The sequence below is a fragment of the Onychomys torridus genome, chromosome 3 (assembly GCF_903995425.1).
Source record: "Onychomys torridus chromosome 3, mOncTor1.1, whole genome shotgun sequence".
NCBI lineage: Eukaryota > Metazoa > Chordata > Mammalia > Rodentia > Cricetidae > Onychomys > Onychomys torridus.
This window is the reverse complement of record NC_050445.1, coordinates 4,148,246-4,170,053: the sequence shown is the minus strand read 5'-3', so window position 1 is coordinate 4,170,053 and position 21,808 is coordinate 4,148,246. Positions and strand designations below refer to the sequence as shown.

Genomic DNA, 21,808 nt, shown 5'->3' with positions numbered 1-21,808 from the left:
TACCTAATGAAGTCATGGGTGCTATCACTTTGAATAATCATGGGTGTCTACAGTGGTCATGGGTATGATCAAGGGAACTTTCTACCCATGTGAGTGACTCTCTGAACAGGTGATTGGCTGTCTGGAAACAGTGGAGAGTTCTACATTCCTTGAGTGCCAAGTGCAACAGGAAGGAGCTCTGTGGATGTCAAGGAATCGAATGTTTCCAGAGTCCAGTTCTCCTGACAGCAGAAGGGTGGTGATGCTGCTTCTTGCTTGAGGATGAGGGGAGTGAGAGACACCAACAGAAGATGCCACCTGGGGCAACCATGGTCGGGTTTAATCTAGATCAGGAAGTTGCTGTCTTCACATGGTACTGGGAAAGTTCCTCTCTAAGCATAGCTTCTAACATAGAGCTTCTCTTCTTCTTTTTTAATTAATTAATTAATTTATTTTTGGTTTTTTGAGACAAGGTGTCTCTGTGTAGCTTTGCCCCTTTCCTGGAATTCACTCTGTAGACCAGGCTGGCCTCGAACTCACAGAGAGTGCTGGGATTAAAGGCATGTGCCACCACCGCCTGGCGAGCTTCTCTTCTTGAATGTCATGGGAGAGAGATGCTATAGGTTACAGGGGAGGGGCAGCCGCTGCCTTCCTGCTTTCTATACGCTGGGTAGCCTGATGTTCATGATTATAGTAGGCCTATAAGTAGTAAACAGTCTATAGAGAGAAGAAGCAGGTCCATGATATCAGGGTCCTTCCCACGCATGGCGGCCTTGTACTTAGCATGGAGTCCACTGGCTGGAGTGGAGACCTCTGTGTGCTGGGGACTTCTCTAGTCCACATTGCCCAAGCTCCCTTCCAGTGGCCACTGTACACTCAAGGAGCAGCCAGCTGCAGCCCTCCTAGTTAAGAAGTGTCCAGAAACACTCACTGTTCCTCCTTTCCTCTAAACTTGTAGGAACCAAGTTTACCTCAGAACAAAGCCCTCCCACGTGACACCAGTGAGGAGTAGTTAACAGGATGAACTGTTGAGAGGGTGATCTTAGATCGGGTTCCTTTCTGGGTTCCTAGCATGCCCACTCATTTTACACATTATTTGAGGTCATGGAGTGTGGGCCGTGACCTCACACAGCCAGCCAGCATGCAGCTTGAAGGGACATGGCAAAGCCAGCCTCCTCTCTACTCAGTCACTGGTTGATTCCCAAACCAGACACAGCTGTCCTCAAAACACACAGTTGAGGGTGGTCTGCCAAGGTAACACTTGAATATAGGAGCAAGACAGGCAGAGTTCTTCAAGAGGAGACAGGAAGCGTGTGTGTGTGTGTGTGTGTGTGTGTGTGTGTGTGTGTGTGTGTGTGTGCGCGCGCGCGCGCGCGCGCGCGCGCCAATTTGGCCAAAGCAGAAACAAGACTTGAGGCCTTGGGTCTGGGGGCTTCTGCGCATTTTACTCTCCACGGCTTTCTAGGTACTCAGCTGCCCTTGCTGCCTCCCATCTGCTGTGGAGCTGTGATCCTGTGAGTCCAGGAGGCGCTTGCTGGCCTGGGAGTCAGTTACCTGTAAAGTTGTCGTCTCCGTGGTAGGTCCTCTGTGCTCAGGAAATAGCTGTGGAGATGGGGAAGGTATACATGGTTAGCTTGCCCCAGGGCGCATTTGCATACCACAAGCCCTACCTTAGCATCTTCACAGTGCTTCTCAGGACCATGGCCTATAGAATGAGCAATGCTCATGTTAGGTCTGGCCACACTCATGACCACAGCAGGGGAAGGCCAGGTGTTATAGGCAGAGGAAAACATTGTCAGCATCAGGTATCTCCTGCGCTGATCCTGGCCCCAGAGCTCTTGGTTCTGATGTAGCAGGAAGGGCAGTGGCAGTATACACCTAGATATGAACATGGGGTTTTGCCTACAGATTAGTAACTTCCTGATGGACAAGGATTAGAGAAGACTTTATATGATCCCCAAAAACCTGGTCTGCTGGTTTTCTCCTAAGCCTGAGACTGGCCGCTGGGTGAGCAGTGAGGCCGAGCAGCATCAGGTGCAGGGCTGGGCCTGGATTCCTACACAGTAAAATCTGGCTACCCTCTGTTAGTCACTGAACAATCCAGAGAAAGCAGCTTAATTTCTTTGTATCTTGGTATTTATTTTTGTTTTATGTGTGTATGTGCACATAGGTGCCTGCTTGTGTGTATGCAGGTGTATGTGTATACAGGCACACATGTGTGCACTTGCCTGTAGAGGCCATACACTGACCTTCGGGATCATTCTTCAGGAGCTGTCCATTTGGTTTCTTTTGAGACAGGATCTCTCATTGGGACTTGACTCACTGATTAGACGAGACTTGTTGACCAGCAAGCTCCAGGGCCCCACTTGCCCAGCACTGGGATTATGAGCGCATGCCACCATGCCTGGCATTTTATGTGGGTCCTGGGGACTGAACTCGGGTCCTTATGCTTGTACAGCGAGCACTTTAACAATGGAACCATCTTCCCAGCACATGTCTTAGCTTGTCTTTAAATGGGCAAGCATACCTATCCTAACATATAACCATAGTACTAGTGAGGTCGAGCTGGGGACACCCTCAGCCTATGCTCAGGTCTATGGAGACTCAGTAAACAGCTGTTACAGAGAAACAATCTCTGTGATCCTTGTCACCTCACTGGCCTGTGGAAGCTTCCCTCTGTCATGGTGCCTTGTAGCTTTGGAAGTTGGCTGAGTCAGTACCTCGGCTCGCCATGAAGCCAGGGGTGAGTGCTATGATCTCCAAGGGCGGAGGAGGCCTCCTGAGCTGGGTTTTCCTTCTTCCAGTATGTTTGGCTAGAAACAAGTGGATCTGCTAGCAGTAAAAAAACAGCTCCTGGGACCCAGCCCCCGGTCCCCACTCACATCTTATTCCGCTTCTCATCATAGGACAGGATCTTGGTCACATCCCAGTCCCCAGAGGTGATGGACTGGATGTTGTCATTGCTGCTGTTGGGCTGAAATACAGACAAGATGTCAGGAAGGAGACACTGGGCTCCAGCTTTGGTGCCTCATTCTAGAGCCTGTCAGAATGGGGCCATATCCACGCCATTCCTGCTTCTCTGCCATGTGGCCTGGCTTGAATTCAGCATTCTCTGTGATGCTCACTCCCTGGTCTGAGTGTCACTGATGGCAGTATCACATGGTCCCTCTGTAGGACTTGTTCCTGGCACCTCATCCCACATTCTACAGACGCACACTTAAGGCCAAGGCACTTGTGAATTTAACGTTTGTGTTAGGACCCAGGATGGAGGAAAGAGAGTGTGTAGGGTAAAGGATAAAATCAGTCAAAATCAGGAAGTAGTTGGGAGGAAGGAACTCAGTGTAGTTCTTCTGGCTGTCTCTGTCATCCTTGTTGGGGTCCAGGTGCCACAGAGACCGACTGTGACTCTTGCTCAGCCAGCATACTTCTCCAGTGTCTCCCAGAGCCCTGTACTACAGTCACACAGAACCTGCCATCACAGCTCCTGGTGCAGGCAGCATTTGAATTTTCAGCTGGGATGCTGAGGTTCAGCTGTGGGTGGCTGTTCTGAATGGTATATGCTCTGCAGAGTCAGTGTGGAGGGGATGGAGCCTAACTCAGGTGATGGAGGCCAACACTTGGGACTGCTGACTAGGAGCAGGCTATGGTGTGTGTGTGTGTGTGTGTGTGTGTGTGTGTGTGTGTGTGTGTGTGTGTGTGTGTGTGTACCTGAGTGTAGATGTGGATTCAGGAAGGCAGTGCAGCTTCAGGCATTCCTCAGCTTGGAAGCAGAGGCCAGGGCAAGAGTGTGGGTGCCTGGAACAAGGTGGGAACCACTTTCTGATGGATGCTAAGGGGTTCTCAGCAATTTCTGATCATCTGCAACAATTTATAAACTGGGGCTGAATGCAAGCATCAAAAAATTTTACATCTTGATTGAAACAACCCCAGTGAGAACGTGAACAAATCAAACCAGGATTTGGACATCCTGTAAGTCACATGATTGAGAAGCCAGAAAACAGAAATGCCTGCCTAAGCTGGGAGTAGCCATCATTCCCACCCAAGGCATTTACAGGCCCTTCTCTCTTCCCTCCCAGATATTCCTTGAGGGGATGGCCCTGTGGTCTTTCTTCTGGGTCCACACCATATACTTGCATCTCCCACTTCCTACCCATAGTGTTTCCAAATAGCCTTCTTCCTAAATTACATTTTATACACTTGCCCCAATTCTTGATCACCTCAGTCAGCTTTAAAATAAAACCTGCACACAGAGGATGGGGTTAGTGACACAGAGTGCCAAGCACATGCCTGTCCGTCCCACCATCTGTCTTGGGATAGAGGTCTCAAAGCTCAGCGTCCAGGCGGCTCTTCCGGTGGCAACAGTGCTTGCAGACAAGCATTCACCAGATATCCACTTCCCTGCTCAGCAACACCTATCTTAAGCTGCCTGACAAGAGCAGGTGAATATGACTGGCAGCTACAGTATCATTAAGGTCAGATGTGCTTCTGGCTCCGGGTAGAGGCCGTACTGGGGTTAGAGGGAGATGCATAAAAGACTCGGAGCAGAAGGTGGTCTTGAGGGAAGGGAAAGTGTCAGGATGGACAGACAGGTACTCAGTGGTCATCTTGAATCCTCATTGCTACCCACCAGTGAGTTCCTGTATCCCTCTACTGTTGCTAGAAATGTCATATTCCATGTCCATGTTCTTGAGTATCAGTAGAAAATTTAGACTCCGTCACCGCCCTGCTCAGAGCCTCTGTGTTTAGACAAACGCCATGCTGCCCTCACTCTTGGAATCCATCCATGAACATCAACCTCCCAAGGCTCCTTGAGGTCCTGGGAAGGGTGAGTGTGCTCCTCCGGAGGGATGGAAAGCAGTGGGACTTACCTGGGATGATGACACGGTGATATGGTAGAATTTCCCTCGTCCCCCTTGTGGGATGGCTCTGACAAAGAAAAACTTCCGGCCATCCTTGGAGAACACAGGCTCCTCATTCTGTGGACAAAGGTGATAAGCCCATCAACACAAAACTGCGTGGGAGCACGAAGAGTGAGTGGGGGCAGGGGCACCCTCAGGTCTTCCACGTGTGATTTCTAATGACAGAGGGAGCTGTGGGGGTCTGTGGGTCTGTGTGGGGCCTTCACTCTCTTTGGACCTAGAGAGTCAGACCTTTGGTTTTCTAAAAGCAGAGGGAGAAAGGGGCACCTAAATTCACAGACTAGGGCTAGAGGTGGCTCAGTTGGTAAGGTACTTGCTGTGAAAGCATGAGGACCTGGGTTCGGATCCCCAGAACCATGTGAAAAGCAGGGAGTGGCAGCAAGGGTCTGTGACCCTAGTGCTGTGGGAGCAGAGACAGGGGGATCCCTTGAGTTTATTGGCCAGTCAGCCTAATGTACTTGGTCAGCTCCAGGTTCAGGGAGGGAGCCTATCTTAAAAAATAAGGTTGAGAGCATCTGAGAAAGACACCTGATGTCAACCTCTGACCTTCACACGCACACTACACATACATGTACATGTACCCTACACACACACACACACAGAGAGTCGCAAATACACATCCCAAGGGCAGAGGCAGATAACACTGTTACATACAGTATGCAAAGATCAGTGAAGAAATGGGCTTGTGCACACATCAAGCACACCTCACCAGTGGGAACTAGGCTCAGGGACACAGTGGACTTCAAGAGCTGCTGTGAAAGCCCTGAGCATGCAAAGCTTCTGTACTGACTTTTATCATACACCAGCCCAAAGGCAACTGGGGAGAATAGTCACAGACCACACTTTTCCCTCTTCTAATCCTGTCTTCTATTCTTTTCCTTAATAAAATCTCTCACACCAATTCACCTGAGGAGGCAGTAGAATGGACCAATTGTATTTATTTTAAATTGCAGACAGCAGAAAGAACCCTTCTGGGCCCGGCTCTCACTAGGGACGTCCCAAAGAGGCAGGTACTTGATGGTGCATCTGTCTGAACAACAGTCACTTCTCTTTGAAATCAACCCTGGGGTCAGGGCTACCAACTGGATGTAAGACAAAGGGGTATCCTGTTACCATGCTCTATTCCTGGTGCCCCAAGAGCTGAGCAGGTAGGTACTTGCAGCCCTTAGCCTGCCCTAATGGAAAGTGGCCACTGACGGGCAGAGAGTGATTTTGGTCCAGGAGCATCTCTACCACACTCTGAATCAAAGTCTGAAGGTTCCCATCAGTAAACACCAACTAGCTGGCTCCTCCAATTATAGTTAAGGTGTATCTATATTGTGATTCAAGAAGCTGCCTGATAATGCAGGGATGAGAGCAAACAGTAAACAAAACGCAGCTGGCCCAGGAAAAACTCATTTCCCCACAGTGAAGGAACACATGCAAATACGATGTGCTCGGAGAAATGAACTAACATGTGATTAAAATGACATTTAATCTTCATGAATATTTGCAATAAAATGAAACCTTTAATCTGCAAATATTGATTTTTCTATTTAGAGTTGGGAGTGTGGTATTTAACAGGAGAGAGAGTGGAAAAGATCAGCAGTTAATTTGGCTTTTTAGATGGACTTCTGTTTGCCAACCATGGGATGGATGAGGCAATAGTCCCCTAGTTTTCTGGGAGAAATGTTTGCACTTTGGACAAAGATTAAAAGTAATATGATTAATTCTGGACAGAAGCACTGTACCCATATTGAAGAGGCCTCAGCTTCTGAGGTCATTGGTCCCTTGCTTTCCAGGACCTTCCAGAATGTGCCGAGGAAGGCATCTGCTAGTCTTTGGAAACTTGCTCATGTAGTAAACATGTGTGTGTGTGTGTGTGTGTGTGTGTGTGTGTGTGTGTGTGTGTGTGTATACACATTGGAGACCAGATGCCAATCTTGACTGTTTTCCCTCAGGGCACTGTCCACCCTGTGTTTTGTGATAGGGTCTCTCACTGGCCTGGGATGTGCTGATTTGGCTAGACTGAATGGCCAGTGAATCCTAAGGATTCTCCTATGTTCACCTTTCCAGTGTTGGGATTGCAAGCATGTATCTGGAAGTTGCTCCAGTCCCACCTGGCCCCTGCAGTCCTGCAGCCACTTATGAAATAATCACTCAGAGGCTTAATATTAGTCATAAACTGTATAGCCCATGGCTTCTTGCTAGGTAGCTCATATAACCTAACTCAACCCACAACTATTAATCTGTGTATTGCCACGTGTTCCATGGCTTTTCCTGTGTCCCATTACATGTTGCTCCTTGAATGGTGGTTTGGTGTCTCCCCCCACTCTCCTTTCTCCTCCCATTCTCTCTTGGATTTTCTCACCTGGTTCTATCCTGCCCTGCCATAGGCCAATGCAGCTTTATTTATTAGCCAATGGGAGCAACACATATTCACAGCATACAGAAAGATATCCCACAGCACTTCCCCTTTTCTGTCTAATCAAAAAGGAAGGTTTTAACTTTAACATAGTAATTTACATATAACAGTTATCAATCAAGAATAACAGTTATAATATTTAGTCTATTTGTATTTGACAAATTTAAAGAAAATATTCTATCATCTATCCTATATTTGTGAGTCTAAAGTTTCATGTCTAATTTATCTTTCATCATAACCAATGAAAATTATAACTATCTAGTCTTCGACTATATCAAATACTTCAGAAGGATACAATATTACCTAAGTAAACAGGAAGTGCATTTCAAGTAACTTCCATAATTCTAGAAATGACAGAGAAACCTGGCTGCCTGGACAGTCATCCAAAGTTCCTCTGTAATGTTGGGGCATCTATCTTCAGCCTACAGGTCTAGAGTTTCTGGCAGACTTTTTAGTGAAGCAGGAAATTTGAAGGATTGTCTCATTTATTAGCAAAGTTCATCTGACGCTTCTTCCTGTGTTCTGAAGAATATCTGGCAGTCTCCTCTGTGAAGCAGGAACCTTAAATACCATCTCACCCAGTTTTGGCAAAGTTCAGTGGTCATTTTCCCATGGGTCCTGCATATCCACTTTATATAACATACTGTAAAGCAGTCCAGGCAAGAGCAGTTTCTTGCCCAAATGGCTAACTTTTACCATAAAGAAAGCAAACTCCATGTGGAGTTTCTTCGATATCCATCATCTTCTCTGAAGTAGATTGGTGCTGCCAGGAGCAGACATATATCAATGTCCAGAAAAGTCTAACTTTTTAAAACATTTTAAATGCCATATTCTGTAGGTCTTTGAAGTGTTTGAAGATTACCTACCTAATTGAAATATATCTATGTATATCTAGGAAACTTAACTAACATGATGATAAGTTTGATTATCATAGATGACTAATTATTAATCTGTATTTCTTAATTATATTTAATAATTTTAAGTGAATTGCATAAACATAATACCTTAAACAAGTGTAGAAATACACATATAGTATAACAAAATTAACTTTAAATTTGTATCAATAAACTAAAATCTATAGCAATGTAAAATATTTCAAACAAGTTGCTCTTTAAAATTAGATTCAATAATCTACTCTTTTATCCTATCATATCTATATCCCCCTTTCTTCTTTGGAAAGAGACTGCATTTATAATCAACTCCCTTTAAATAAAAATAAACATTTATAAACAGTATTTTGGGAATCTGGTCAAAGCTTCTCATACTACTTCCTGCTGGTGGGTGCTGGCACTCTTATGGGGATCCTGAGAAAATTAAGACTTATAGTTAAATCTTGGCTAGATTGTCTCAGTCAGTTGCTTTGAATCTGTTTTGGATATTGGATCATCTGGGTTATTAGAGATCTGTTAGACCTATTAGAGACAGTCATCTGTCATTAGAGACCTTTCAGGGGGTCTTGGATGATCAAACCATATTATCCTGGAAGCAGTCCATAAATGGAAACAAAAGCGGAACTTCTTTTCCAAAGCAACATATCCTTAGACATAAATTTTGAGGTCAATATACCTTTAAAATACACATATTAGTTTAACTTTGTTAGTCTCTCTGCAGTTAAAAATCTCAAAAACAATATAATAATATGTAGTATCTAGATTCTTTGTGTAATTTACATCTTTACATGGCTTAATTTTCATATTATTCCCATTGTTTCTTTAAAGACTTTATTTTTTAAAACCATTTCTTTATATAACTGTCTATATTCCTTTTCTTCTCTCTTTCAAGCCTATGTACATTTTTACACACATTGTAAGCCTTTTAGAGTTTTATTCCATCTGAATCTGTCTTATGAATCTGTAATCATTTTTTGGCCACTGATTTAAACTATAGTGTGGCTAGGACTGATGTAGCACCCTTGACTACTGGCTCTGCCCACCTCAGCTTCCCAACCTGATGGGAGGTACATTTACCACCAGCGCTGACTCTGGGAAGCAGTGGGTCTATGCCTCCATCCAGCAGCATGTAGCCCAGAAAACTTTTGTTTTTTTTTAAATCCACCACATATCATACTGCATGGCTTGGAGATGCCTCTGTGTACTACGGTGGGAATCTGCCATGCTGTAGCTCAATTCCACAGGCCGCAACGTCTCTGGATCACGGCTTGCCTGAGAGACACAACTAGGAAGCTGCTCTTGGCTCCATTTTAGAATCTTTTAAAAAAGATTTCTCAAGTTTTGGGTGGAAATTCTTGCTACCACGTAGGGCACCAAAAATGTAGCTGGAAGTTTCTCCAGTCCCACCTGGCCCCACAGTCCCACAGCCACTTATGAAATAATCACTCACAGGCTTAATATTAATCACAAATGGTGTGGCCTATGGCTTCTTGCTTCTTGCTAGGTAGCTCGTATAACTTAACTCCACCCACTACTATTTAATCTGTGTATTGCCACGTGTTCCGTGGCTTGACCTGTGTCCCATTACATGTTGCTCCTTGAATGGGTGGTTTGGCATCTCCCCCAACTCTCCTTTCTCCTCTCTCTCTTGGATTTTCCCACCTGGCTCCATCCTGCCCTTCCATAGGCCAATGCAGCTTTATTTATTAGCCAATGGGAGCAATGCATATTCACAGCATACAGAAAGACATCCCACAGCACAAGCTTGTTCCACAATGCTTTGTGTTTGTATGGGTTCTGGGGGGTTGAACTCAGTTATTCTTGCTTACATGGCAAGCCCTTTACCAGCTGAGCTACCTCCCCAGTCCAGTAAACAAACTTTTAGTGGCAAAGTGCTCGGCTTTTTTGATGTGGGCACCAGGATTTTAATACCAGTTCTGCTCTTGTTTGATGTTCGGGGATTCTGGTTTCCTTGCTCAGCTGCCCGACTGGCCCAACTCCACAGCCAGCCTTCCAGGAGTGCAGTCTCTGTGTGGCTTCTGCCAGTCTCTTCCAAAGCTCCTGTCCTCTGACTTTCTAGCCCAAAGTTTGAAATCACAAAACCAAATATCTGGCTAAATATGTAAGACAGCCAGAAACTCACCCACAAGACTAGCTTCAGCCAGGCTGCAGTTCTGAGTTTAACACCCAAGTGTGCTGGGGCTGGAGGGCTGTCATGGATCTGCACCAGGGCCAACTTGCCAGTCTGGCAGCAGTGATAGGCATGCATATGGCCAGAAGAAATTTACTATCTCTCTAGCGTATTCTTAGAGGTGAGGGCCCTTGCTAGCCATATGCATGCATATGACCCATTCTTTTTGGCTTCTGGGGTTCTCTGTGGGGTCCCTTGTGAGGCTCCAGGAAGGAGATGGAGAGAGAAGAGTGGGTGTCAAGGTTCCCTGTATTTCCATATTCTCTCTAATACACATCTTTTGTCTTTTTTGACAATATTCTATCAACTGTAAGGTTATTTCACTTTGTGATTTCAACCTGTGTTTCTCTGATGATCAGTGATGTCAAGTATTTTTCATGTATTTATTGGTCATTTATGTCTCAAATGACCCAAAGAGGGTCCCAAAAGCCAGTAAAGGAGTCAGAGACAGTCCCAGTTCCCACTATTAGGAGTCCTTCAAGAAGACGAAACTACACAACTGTCACATATGTGCAGAGGGCCTAGGTCAGTCCCATGCATGCTCCCTGGTTGTTGGTTTAGACTCTGTGAGCTCCTATGAGCCCAAGTTAGTTAATTTGGTGAATTTTCTTGTGGTTTCCTTCACCCCTCTGGTTCCTACCATCCTTCCTTCCTTTCTTCAGCAGGATTCACAGAACTGATCATCTCCTGTGATCAGGCAAGACTTCCAGTGGAGGGATTAGGACATCAATCCAGCCACACAACATTGGACCCACTGTCTGTCCTGCCTATGGGATGTCATGGGTTAAGAGTGGCTCAGAGATTGTGGGAGTGGTCAACCAATGACTGGTCCAGCCTGAGATCCATGCCAGATAAGTGAGCCCACACCTGACAATGTCTGCAGTGCCGGGACCCAGATGCTGGATGGCCCAGTGATTTAGGATAGAGTCAAACACTACTGGAGAAAAAAAAGTCAATGTAATGATGCCTGATGATATTTTGCTATGCTCATAGATTGGTGCCTAGCCTAACAGTCATAAGAGAGGTTTCATCCAGCAGCTAGTAGAAACAGATGCAGAGATCCACAGCCAAACATTAGGCTGAGTTCAGGAAATCCTGCTGAAGAAATGTTACTGATTTTTATATATTGATTATGTACCTTGTACATTCACTGTCTTTATTCATATATATTGTGTGTGTGTGTGAAATCATTAGGATTTGCTACACATAAGATTGTGCCATCTGAAAATAGAAACAATTTAATATTCTCCTTTTTGAAAACAGGAAGAATTTAATTCCTTTCTTTCATTGTGGACAGCTTTTATTGCTCTTTCTTGTCTAGTTATTCTGCCTGGGACCCTCAGCTTCATGATGAATAGAAGAGTGAGTAAACCTTGCTTTGCACCTCCTTTAAAAAGGGATGTTTTCTGTAGCAGTTTCCTCCATGATTAAAACCTTCTGTCATGGAAGGAAGCTCATTAATACACAGATATTAAAAGAGAGGTGAATCTAAGGGGAGGTGAAACATTTCATCCCTCAGGGATGCTCATTAAGCTCAGGAAATAAACAACTCAATAGTCTCAGCAAGTCACTGAAGCTGACCAGGGATACTCAGTCCCACCCTTCAAGAAGATAGCAGCTATAAGGATAGCCAAGCCACTTGGGAGTGACTCAGGCAAACTGAGTTACCTGGAAAAGGCAATCCCCAAACTGCTGAGCTGTCTATAGGTTGCACAGTGATCTCCAGGTTTCCAGCTTTTGTGATCTGTCATCCATGTTGGGGTGGGCTTTTGTTGAAGCAGCTGTCTTTGAATCAGTTTTGCTCTTGTGAGCATCCCCTCATCCACTGACTTGTAAGTGAGACTATTGAAGCTCCTTGGCTCACCAAGTTGGACTCTGGTGGCGTCCTTACTGACTTTGGTTTCCTATCTGGGGTGAACAGATGTTTATATTGCCCCAGGAACAGTGTCACACAACAGGAAGGCTTTCTCATCTGTCACAGTGGACTGTAATAATTTTTAAAACTTACAGAGTCTAGCACGGCACTGGATGCAATTTTTAAGTAGCAGTTTATCGTAGACAATAATATAGATGAGAGATTTAAAAATGATTGTATTTTTCCTATCTGGCATTTCACCTGATATAAGATGAGCACACAAATAACACTTTAGAGACTGATGGTCCAGGTGGAATGAAGAATCTGGGCATGCTTGTATCTTGGGGTGCCTGAGTCTTCTCTCTTGATCACCTCTCGGCTTGGCCTTGATATCCAAACTTGGAAAGAGGGGAATAAAGTGACTCCACTGAACCATTCCTCTTTTGTGCAACATTGGCCTTGAGCTGAGCAAAGGTATGTCCAGAAGTAACTGCATTTGCGAGGCTCCTACTCTGACAAGCAACAAAAGATGTGGGTCATCAGAGTTCCAGAGTACGCCTGGGTGCTGCAGAGGTTTGGATGACAAACGCCCCATACAGGCTTAAGTGTCTGAGCAGGTGGTCCTCAGCTGGGGGTGGGGTTTGGGGAGGTGGTGCAGCGGGGGAAGTACGTCACTGGGGGCGGGCTTTGAAAGTTCATAGCCTCCCCCCACTTCCAATTTGCTTCCTCTGCTTTGTGTCTGTGCTTGAAGATGTGAGCTCTCAGCTTCCTGTCCCTGCCACACGTCTCCCCCTTGCTATCTTACCTCCCACCATGATGGGCCCTCAGCCCTCTGTAATCATAAGCCAAAATAAACTCTTTCATTCATAAGTTGGTTTTGGTCCTTGTGATTTATCACAGCCACAGGAAAGGAGCCAACATAGGAGCCATTGCTGACAATTGGATTTTCAACAAATGGTCTTTCCATGTCGATAAACACACATACCTGTGTTCCTTTGTCATAATTTCTTTATAGTCTTTGTTGTGAATGGAGCCTGGGGCTTTATACATGGTAAGCAAGGGCTCTACCACTGAGCTACATCCCTATCCTTCTCTGCAATGATTCTTTGGATTCAAATCTGTTTTGATTTTTCTAACAGGATTTGAAGATAACTTTATTGCCTCTGGTGGACTAAATAAGAAGTTCTCTGAATGTTGTCCATTCTTTCTAATGCAAGAGTGAGGCATGAGACAAAAGAAAAGTGCTAGGGGTCACTCTCTGGGTAAGTTATTAAAAAAAAATGGACCACAGGGTGATTTGCCTAGGCTTCTCTGGTATCTCTTATTTTTAAGGATTTATTTTAATTAAAAATTATGTGTATGTGCATATGAGTGTGAGGGCTCTTGGAGGTTGGAAAAGGGTGTCTGAGCTGAGTTACAGGCAGTTTTGAGCCACACGGCTTTGGGGCTGGAATATGAACTCGGTCCTCGCCAAGGGCAGCATGCATTTTACCCACTGAGCTGCCTCTCCAGACCCTGCTGACCCCCTTCGACTAATTTCTGTTTTTCAATGCTGGGGACTAGACCAAGAGTCTCAGGCACATCGTGTAAGTGTGGCACCAGCGAGCCACACCTCAAAGCCCCAACCTCTTTTAGTCTCCAGCCTCCAGAGCCTGCTCTGAGGTGCCTTTCTGAGTTATGGATGGGGAAAAAAAGCCCCAGGGATGATTCTGGGGTCACGTTTCTAAGGAGTCTTCTCACTGAGAGAGGTCACATCTATAAAACTATGTCTATGAGTAAATGGGAGTGCCGACCACATTTTCTCCTGCCTTCCATTACAGACCACGTCTGGGCAATTTTCTGGGCTCACTATTTTGACCTTGCCAACTACATCATCTGAATGGGGGCTGAGATCTTTCCTATCACTGTCCTGAGGGACAATAACTTCCAAACTACCACCTAGAGAACTTGGCTTCTACAGCACTGTCTGGCAAGCATCCTGGGAAGACGAAGAGACGGCTGTACACACACTGCCCTGAACACAACAGCACACACACACTTGGATGATCCTAGGTGGGGATTCCCAAGTGACTCCTATACATGAAAACCATGGTACCCACCCCTGTGAAGGGTTAGGGCAGTGGTTCTCAACCTGTGGGTCACAACCCCTTTAGGGGGTCAAATGACCCTTTCAAAGATGTAATCTAAGAGCACTGGAAGACACAGATAATTATATTCTGATTTGTAATAGCAAAATTACAGTTATAGAATAGCAATGAAAATAATTAATTGGTTGGGAATCATCACAACCTGAGGAACTGTATTAAAGGGTCACAGCATTAGGAAGGTTGAGAACCACTGGGCTAGGGGGTCAAGGTGATGGGAACATGGGGACTGGCATGTGGAGTTACCTGTCTGTGGAGCCAAGCTTCGCTTTCATCCTCGTGTTTCTGAAATGGAATTGAAGCATTAGAAAGGGACTTTTATTTATTTATTTTTATTTGCAGTTTGCATGCACTGTACAGAGAATGATTTAATTTCACCTACATGGTAACTGCGCTCACTTGCACAGAGTGGCCACTGGGGCCTCTCAGTGTAGAGGTAATCCCTGTTCTTCTCTTTGTCCCATACTGTGGCTCACAGCTAGCACAAGTGTCCTTGGGCAAGAAGAATGCCCCTGTCCTTAACAAGCAGGGCAATCCACAGCAGTGAGCATCCCTGCAGAAGTTGATGGCATTTCTAACACTTGGTGGTCACTGGTCACCATTGGCCAGCCTGTGCCCATTTGGCAGCCACACTAGCTGGGTGTGTTTTTACTTGGCTACCACCACTGGTCAGGGTGTCCCTTTCGGGGCAAGCCTCAGGTGCTGCACCGTTTGGAACTGGTGTGTGTGTGTGTGTGTGTGTGTGTGTGTGTGTGTATGTGTGTGTGTACACACACATGTGCTAGTGGACACGGTGAATTAAAATTCCAGTTTACAATTCCAAGAAACAATCATGGGAAACAAAGCCAGGTAAAAGGGGTCATAGCATGTATGAAAGGTGCTCTGCAGAGCTGTGTGCAAAGATATACAAACAAATCATGCCCAAGCACCAGATGACTGCTCTTCTCAGTTGCTCTCACCTGAGGGGCCACTCCTTATTCACGGTGGGCATATCAGGACAGGCAAGAAGATTTGGACACTCAGCACAGATGTCCAGCCCTGAGCCCTGCCTCGCTCACCTCTTCTTCTGGCAAGCCCATCAGAACCACCCAGAGGAAATATCGACCCAATGAGATATCAGAGGCAGGGACAGCTCACTGTGACCTCCTAGAGACGCCCTAGCCCCTCGGCAGCATGCTGAGAGCTTCCTGGTAGAGCCCATGGGTCTAAGTGAACCTACAAAAGACTGGCGTTTCTTGCTAGAAAAATAGAAGTGTAGGGTCAAGGCTGTTTCTGGGAGATCTGCCTGGAGTCTCACTTGGTCTTTTAAATTCAGTGTGAGGTGACTTCCTTAGGGCTGCGGCTCAGCAACAGAGAGGAGAGTCTGCTGCCCTGGCCAGGAGGTAAAGGTATCCTGGGCTGCCTCCTGCTCCTAGACATACTGCTGGTCTGCCTGGACCTGCCTTACCTGAGCTAGGGCACCTGACTCTGGGGTGTTGGACAGGGGAGGGTATGCTTGGGCTGAGTACTTGTAGCTGTCATGTCTTGGGCCAGTCACCTCCTCCTTTGAGAAACAGAGAATGAGGGGAGTAGTATTCCCAGCACAGCAGTGGCCAGTGTGAAGGGAAACAGGCCCTTGCCTGTGAGGACCCCCAAGGCTGCTGCTCTGATATGCCCAGGGATTTTGTAGCAATATCTGACTTGTCCACCAGGTGGCACCAAACCAGAGGCTGGGCATAGCATCAATGACAAGGTTCAGCAAGGCTTCTCATTTCTCCAGCCTAAGGGGCTCCAAGTGATTGGATACTACCTTCCATGCTATGGCCACTCCTCCACCCCCTCTTCTGTCCCCGTACCTTAGTGCAGACACCTGTGGTGGCATCACAGAGGGTCAGGATGGACACGTTCTGGGCCCGGTTCAGCCAGGTCACAGCGACCTTGGTGCTGGTGGCCCACTTCACCATGGTGATGTAATACTCCCTGAAAATACAAACAAGAGTGTGAGCAGGGGCAATGGACACCAGGATCTGGTCACACTCCACTTCTGGATTCAGCAGCCAGAGAGTATAGGTGTGGGGTTCCCGAATGGGGTCCAAGAACACACGTGGGTCAGATCTCCTTATGGAAAGCTGAGTGTCAGGGTGGTTAGTTAACCCTCAGCACCTGCCCTCACCAGCGAGGCCCTAAAACTGAAGATGGGGACATTGGAGCGCCCTACCGGTTTTGAGGAGGGTGTCACATGCTCTTGCTGGGGCTCTACTGACTTCAATTTCACATCACAGGCCTACCAAAGGCACAACTCTACAAAAACTGATGCACTGGGTATGTGGGGTGAAGAAGGACCTGGCAGAGAGGCAGGGGTGAGTATTGAGAGTGATGGAGCAGGGGCCTTGAGTGAGGGGCAGTGCAGGGGATCCTCAGAGGGTTAAACTTTAGAGGTTCTGAGGCTGGGCTATTGAGGATTCGGTTCTTTTTCTTCACTCTTTAAGGAAAAGATAGCCAGGATTAAGGAGAATGGCTCTGGCCCTGGGCTTCGGTGAACTTGGTTTGGTATCACATGCTGGATTTTACCCAAACCTAAAAATAGCACCATGCTCAGAGTGGCCTGATGTTAATGGGTGCCGTGGAGTGGGATGGGAGGCTTGTGCTGATGAATTCTATCACTCCGGGCTCTCCAAAGCCGGGGCGCCCCACTTTTCATCAAAAAAGAAGAAGAAAATGTCAAGAAAGTAAGTGCCCCAAATAGGTATCCTCAGGTGACTTCCTAGAATGTTCTAGAAGCCACTAACATGTTTAGTCACCTGCCCTTCCTCTATAATGAGATCTGCTGTTGAGGATGAACACTCTGTGTTCTTACCAGATCTTTTACCACAGGCAACAGTGGCACACTCACCAGGCACCCCTGGTGAACTGGAAGTGGCGGAAAGGCCTGAGTAAATGGGCACTTGGAGCCGGGCCTCCTTTAACCAGGAAGCCTAATGGCTGATTGTTGCTCATTCCCCAAGTCTACCTGCTGATCAGTTTTCAGTCACTGAATTGATAAACAGGTCGAGCACACAGCCTCCAAACAGAAGGTCTGACTCACTGGGTAGGGGTGAGAGGGGCCCTGGAACTGCCCCACACAGTCCTCAGAACCCCTGAAGACCTTGTGGGTAAGGAATACGTCACATCTACGTTCAAACAGGAGGCATTTCTGGACACAAGCAACTCTGATGATTTTAACCTTCTGTGTTCTGAGGTTGCTAAAACAAGGCCACTTCTGTTCATGCCATCTGTCCCCCAGCCTGCAGGCCCAGTGGATCTGGGCACAGTGTCTACAGGGTCTATACCCTCCCGTGTCCCCTGTCCTGACACTCGCTGTGAGAGGCAGCATGTCCTTCTAGCTACATACCCCAGAAGTGTGCTCCTATGTCTCACAGCCTCTCGATGGGGCATGAGGAAATTGAGAAAATGCCCCTACCAGATTGGCCTTCGGGCAAGCTTGTGGTACATTTTGTTGATTGATAATTGATGTGGGGAGCCCAGATCACTGTGAAAGGTGTCACCACAGGTTGGTGATTCTGGGTGCTGTAAGAAAGCAGACTGAGCAAGCCACAAGTAAGCAGCATTCCTCCATGGCCCCTGCTTCAGTTCCCACCTCCATACTCCTGCCTGAGTTCCTTCCCTGACTTCCCTGGATGGTAGACTAAGAGCTGTAAGGTGAAATAAACCCTTTCCTTCCCAAGTTGCTTTGCTCATGATGTTTTATCACACCAGCAGAAACCATAACCAAGACATCATATAAAAGGGTCAGGCCCAGGAATGTGTGCCCAAAGTCCCAGTACTGGGGGTGGGGGGCTGCCTGGGATGTGTGGTCAGCCAGTATGAACTAGCAAGCTTCAGGTTTAGTAGAGACCCTATCTCAAAAAATTAAGGTAGCAAGTAATTGAAAAAGAAAAAAACCCTGATGTTGACTGGCCTCCATACACATGTGCATACATTTGCATACATGCATGTGTGCCCACACATGAATTCACCTCCATACACACCCATTTACCCTCACATAAATGTGCACACACATGTACTCACTGCTACATGTATACATATACACACAGATGGAGATCAGCAGCTTGAAGAGCCCTGGGGATGAATGTGTGCTAATGACCTCCTGAGTATTGCTGTGTACAGGCAGTCAGGGAGTGGGTGGGAAGCCACATATAACCATCTCTTACTGCCAGCAACATTACTACTGTGGGGATGAAGGAGAGAGATCGAGGCTCTGGAGGATTGCCTCTCTCATGGCCTTCGCACTAATGAGGGATCTGTGCCTGTTTCAAATGTTGGCACATTCACTCTGTACCTCATTGGCTATAAAAAATTCCCTCTGGGCGGTGGTGGCACACGCCTTTAATCCCAGCACTCAGGAGGCAGAGCCAGGCAGATCTCTGTGAGTTTGAGGCCAGCCTGGTCTCCAAAGTGAGTTCCAGGAAAGTTGCAAAGCTACACAGAGAAATCCTGTCTCAAAACAAAACAAAACAAACAAAACAAAACAAAACAAAAAAAAAAACAACACAGAAAACAAAAAATAACAAACAAACAAACAACCCCAAACAAAACAAAAATTCCCTGCACTAGTAGCCAAATGCAGTGGCCCTTATTCCAAACTTCCTATTCCTGATTTATATATGAAGTACTGGAAATAGATGAATGAACACGACCAATTCATCAGTGGGACTTGTGGAACAGTCACCAAAAAGTGTCCTCAAGCTGTATGCTATGGGTGGGGCTGGGCTGGGCTGGGAACTTCTGGAACAAGTCATCAAGAGGTGTCACCACGCCTTGATTCAGGGCTCAGAGAACACGGCAGAAGAGGGGGAAGAACATAAGGGCTGATCGGTGAGGGGAGTTGTGGAATGCTGACTTCTGGGTGCCATGATTTTGCAAACATCAACTCACAGCAGCTGTGCTTGCCTCACAAGACCAAGCCAGCCAGTGTCCCAGCTAGGGGAGAGGTCCCCAGGTCCCCATCCTTGGCAGATAAACTACTAGCCATTGAGGGCTGGGAGGGAGTCACTCTGGGGATGTGACTGTTAATAGACAGCCCAGGTCCCAGTGGATAGCTACATATGCTTGCACCTATGGGCAACATAAATCAGACTTGGAATTATCAGAAACAACATGAAAGGACACAGACTCAGGAGGGTAAGGGTGAGGGGGTACTAGTGGATATTGGAGGGAGACAGTGGTGGATAGAGATGAACAAAATACATTGTATAAATATATGGAATTTTCATCAAACTATAGGTCTCTACTTCCAGCCCTGCCCCTAATCAATGTCCTTTGAATGTGTATAAATGCTTTGTTAGACAGATGCAGTGCTATGGAATGAAAAGAAAGTAGGGAGCAGTTAAAAAAGAGGACAAAGCAAGATGGGAAGTATATCCCTTCCAAGGAAGTTGGGGCTGGATCTGGCACAGAAGGGATGTAGCTTGTTTGCTGAATCCTCATCTCCTCTCATTAAATTTTCTGGACAAATGTCCATTGATACAGTATGAGATGTTTCTTATTCCTGTGGCTCAGTCAGCTTTGTTGAACCTATTGTCAACATTCACATCTGGAGTTTCCATCTCCTTCAGGCAAATTTCCAGATTTCTTTGAGTGCTCGAGGAGCACACTTCTATTTTATTTTATAGGAGTTTCACCTAGTGCCTGCAGAGACTGTAAGAGGGCATTAGTTTCCCTGGAACTGGAGTTACAGATGGTTGTGAGCCACCATGTGGGTGCTGGGAATGGAACCCGAGTCCTCTGAAAGAACAGCAAGTGCTCCGAACTGCAGAGCTATCTCTCCAGCCCTGGGTGCTCTTGAAGCCTGCTTTGTAAATGCACTTGTGAGTGCTGAGAGTGTATTCTCATGTCACTACCTCACTGATGCAGAAGAGTTCTTCTTTTGACCCCCTCCCCTTGCAGAAATCGTTCTTCTACACCCAAGTTGGAAAGGTTTCTGATGGACTCTCCATGCTAAAGGATGCTATTCACTCACAGTTACTCTAAGAGCACTCAGGGCAGATGCTGTGGATGGCAGGGTTCTACTTAAGTAAATTGATGGGTGGGCACTTGCTCACAGGTTGGGTGGAGGCTGGATGAGCAGGCCTTTAACTTCAACTCAGGTACTGATACTATGGAGGGAAGCAGGCTCTGCCTGGGAGCCTATGGGAAGGGCACTCACAGTCTGGCTAAGGTGCCTTTGGCTCAGAGCACAGAGGAGCTTGCTGGTGAGCAGTGGATGAATTTTTGATTAGCCCACTTGTTTGCCATAAAATATGAATGGGTATTGTTTCTCTCACAGGGATTAATGTGCCAAGTCACTTTTTGGTATTTCTGATCCTGGCACAGGCTTTGACAGCCTGTGGCAATAAAGGGCAAAGGGAACAAAGTCTCGTGTCACAAAGAGCTTGCAATTAACTCGTGCATCTTAAAGCAATGTTTATTTCATGGGTCAAGCTGGAAGAGAACGCACTGTGTGAGGGCAATTTGTTTGTAAAGGGATGCGCTTTAGTAGACGACAGCTTTGAGCAAGCTGCCATAACACTGAGCACAATGCTGCCTGCAATGAAGTTCACAGTCCTGTCTGGGTCTTCCTCAGAATCATCATGCAACTATTAAGATGTATGCAGGCTGAGGGCACTGCAGAAAACAGAGAAGTAATACATTCAAACAGATGGCTATTCAATGCCTCTCCGTAATTTCTCTTTCACTGAAATCAGAGGGGTTGGATACATAGCAGGGCTGGCTGTCAGGGTGTGTGAGAAACAGGTTTACAGAGAACACACCTTGGCACTTATGGGTTCTTTATTTAACAGTTAATGATGCAGCAGTGAAAGTGTCCATTGTAGAGGAGTGACAGAGTCATTTTTCAAAACATTTTATTTATTTATTTATTCATTCATTCATTCATTCATTTATTTATTTATTTATTTATTTATTTATTATGTATGCAGTATTCTGTTTGCATGCATGCCTGAAGGCCAGAAGAGGGCACCAGATCTCATTACAGATTGTTGCAAGCCACCATATGATTGCTGGGAATTGAACTCAGGACCTCTGGAAGAACAGGCAGTGCTCTTAACCTCTGAGCCATCTCTCCAGCCCCTTTAGTAATTTTTATGGAAGCCCTCTCTGTATCCTAGTTTAATGTAGTCAAAGTGTATTGGTTTGTTTATCATACTGTCCATCCATCCCTCCATCCCTCCATCCCTCCCTCCATCCATCCATCCATCCATCCATCCATCCATCCATCCATCCCTCCCTCCATCCCTCCATCCATCCCTCCATCCCTCCATCCCTCCATCCCTCCCTCCATCCCTCCATCCCTCCCTCCCTCCATCCATCCATCCATCCATCCATCCATCCATCCATCCATCCATCCATCCATCCATTTACCCATCTATTCCAATCCTTCCAATCCAAT

General features: G+C 46.4%; 1 protein-coding gene across 1 annotated transcript in view; it reads right to left on the bottom strand.

Moving 5' to 3' along the window:
- Dpp6 (dipeptidyl peptidase like 6) overlaps window positions 1-21,808 on the bottom strand; it is a 671,863-nt gene that overhangs the window by 59,557 nt on the left and 590,498 nt on the right. The window contains exons 11-15 of the mRNA XM_036181185.1: window positions 16,218-16,341; window positions 14,629-14,667; window positions 4,848-4,955; window positions 2,862-2,953; window positions 1,534-1,581 (exon numbers count right to left, since the gene is read on the bottom strand). Coding sequence (XP_036037078.1) covers window positions 1,534-1,581; window positions 2,862-2,953; window positions 4,848-4,955; window positions 14,629-14,667; window positions 16,218-16,341 — 411 coding nt within the window. The remainder of the gene's footprint in view (window positions 1-1,533; window positions 1,582-2,861; window positions 2,954-4,847; window positions 4,956-14,628; window positions 14,668-16,217; window positions 16,342-21,808) is intronic.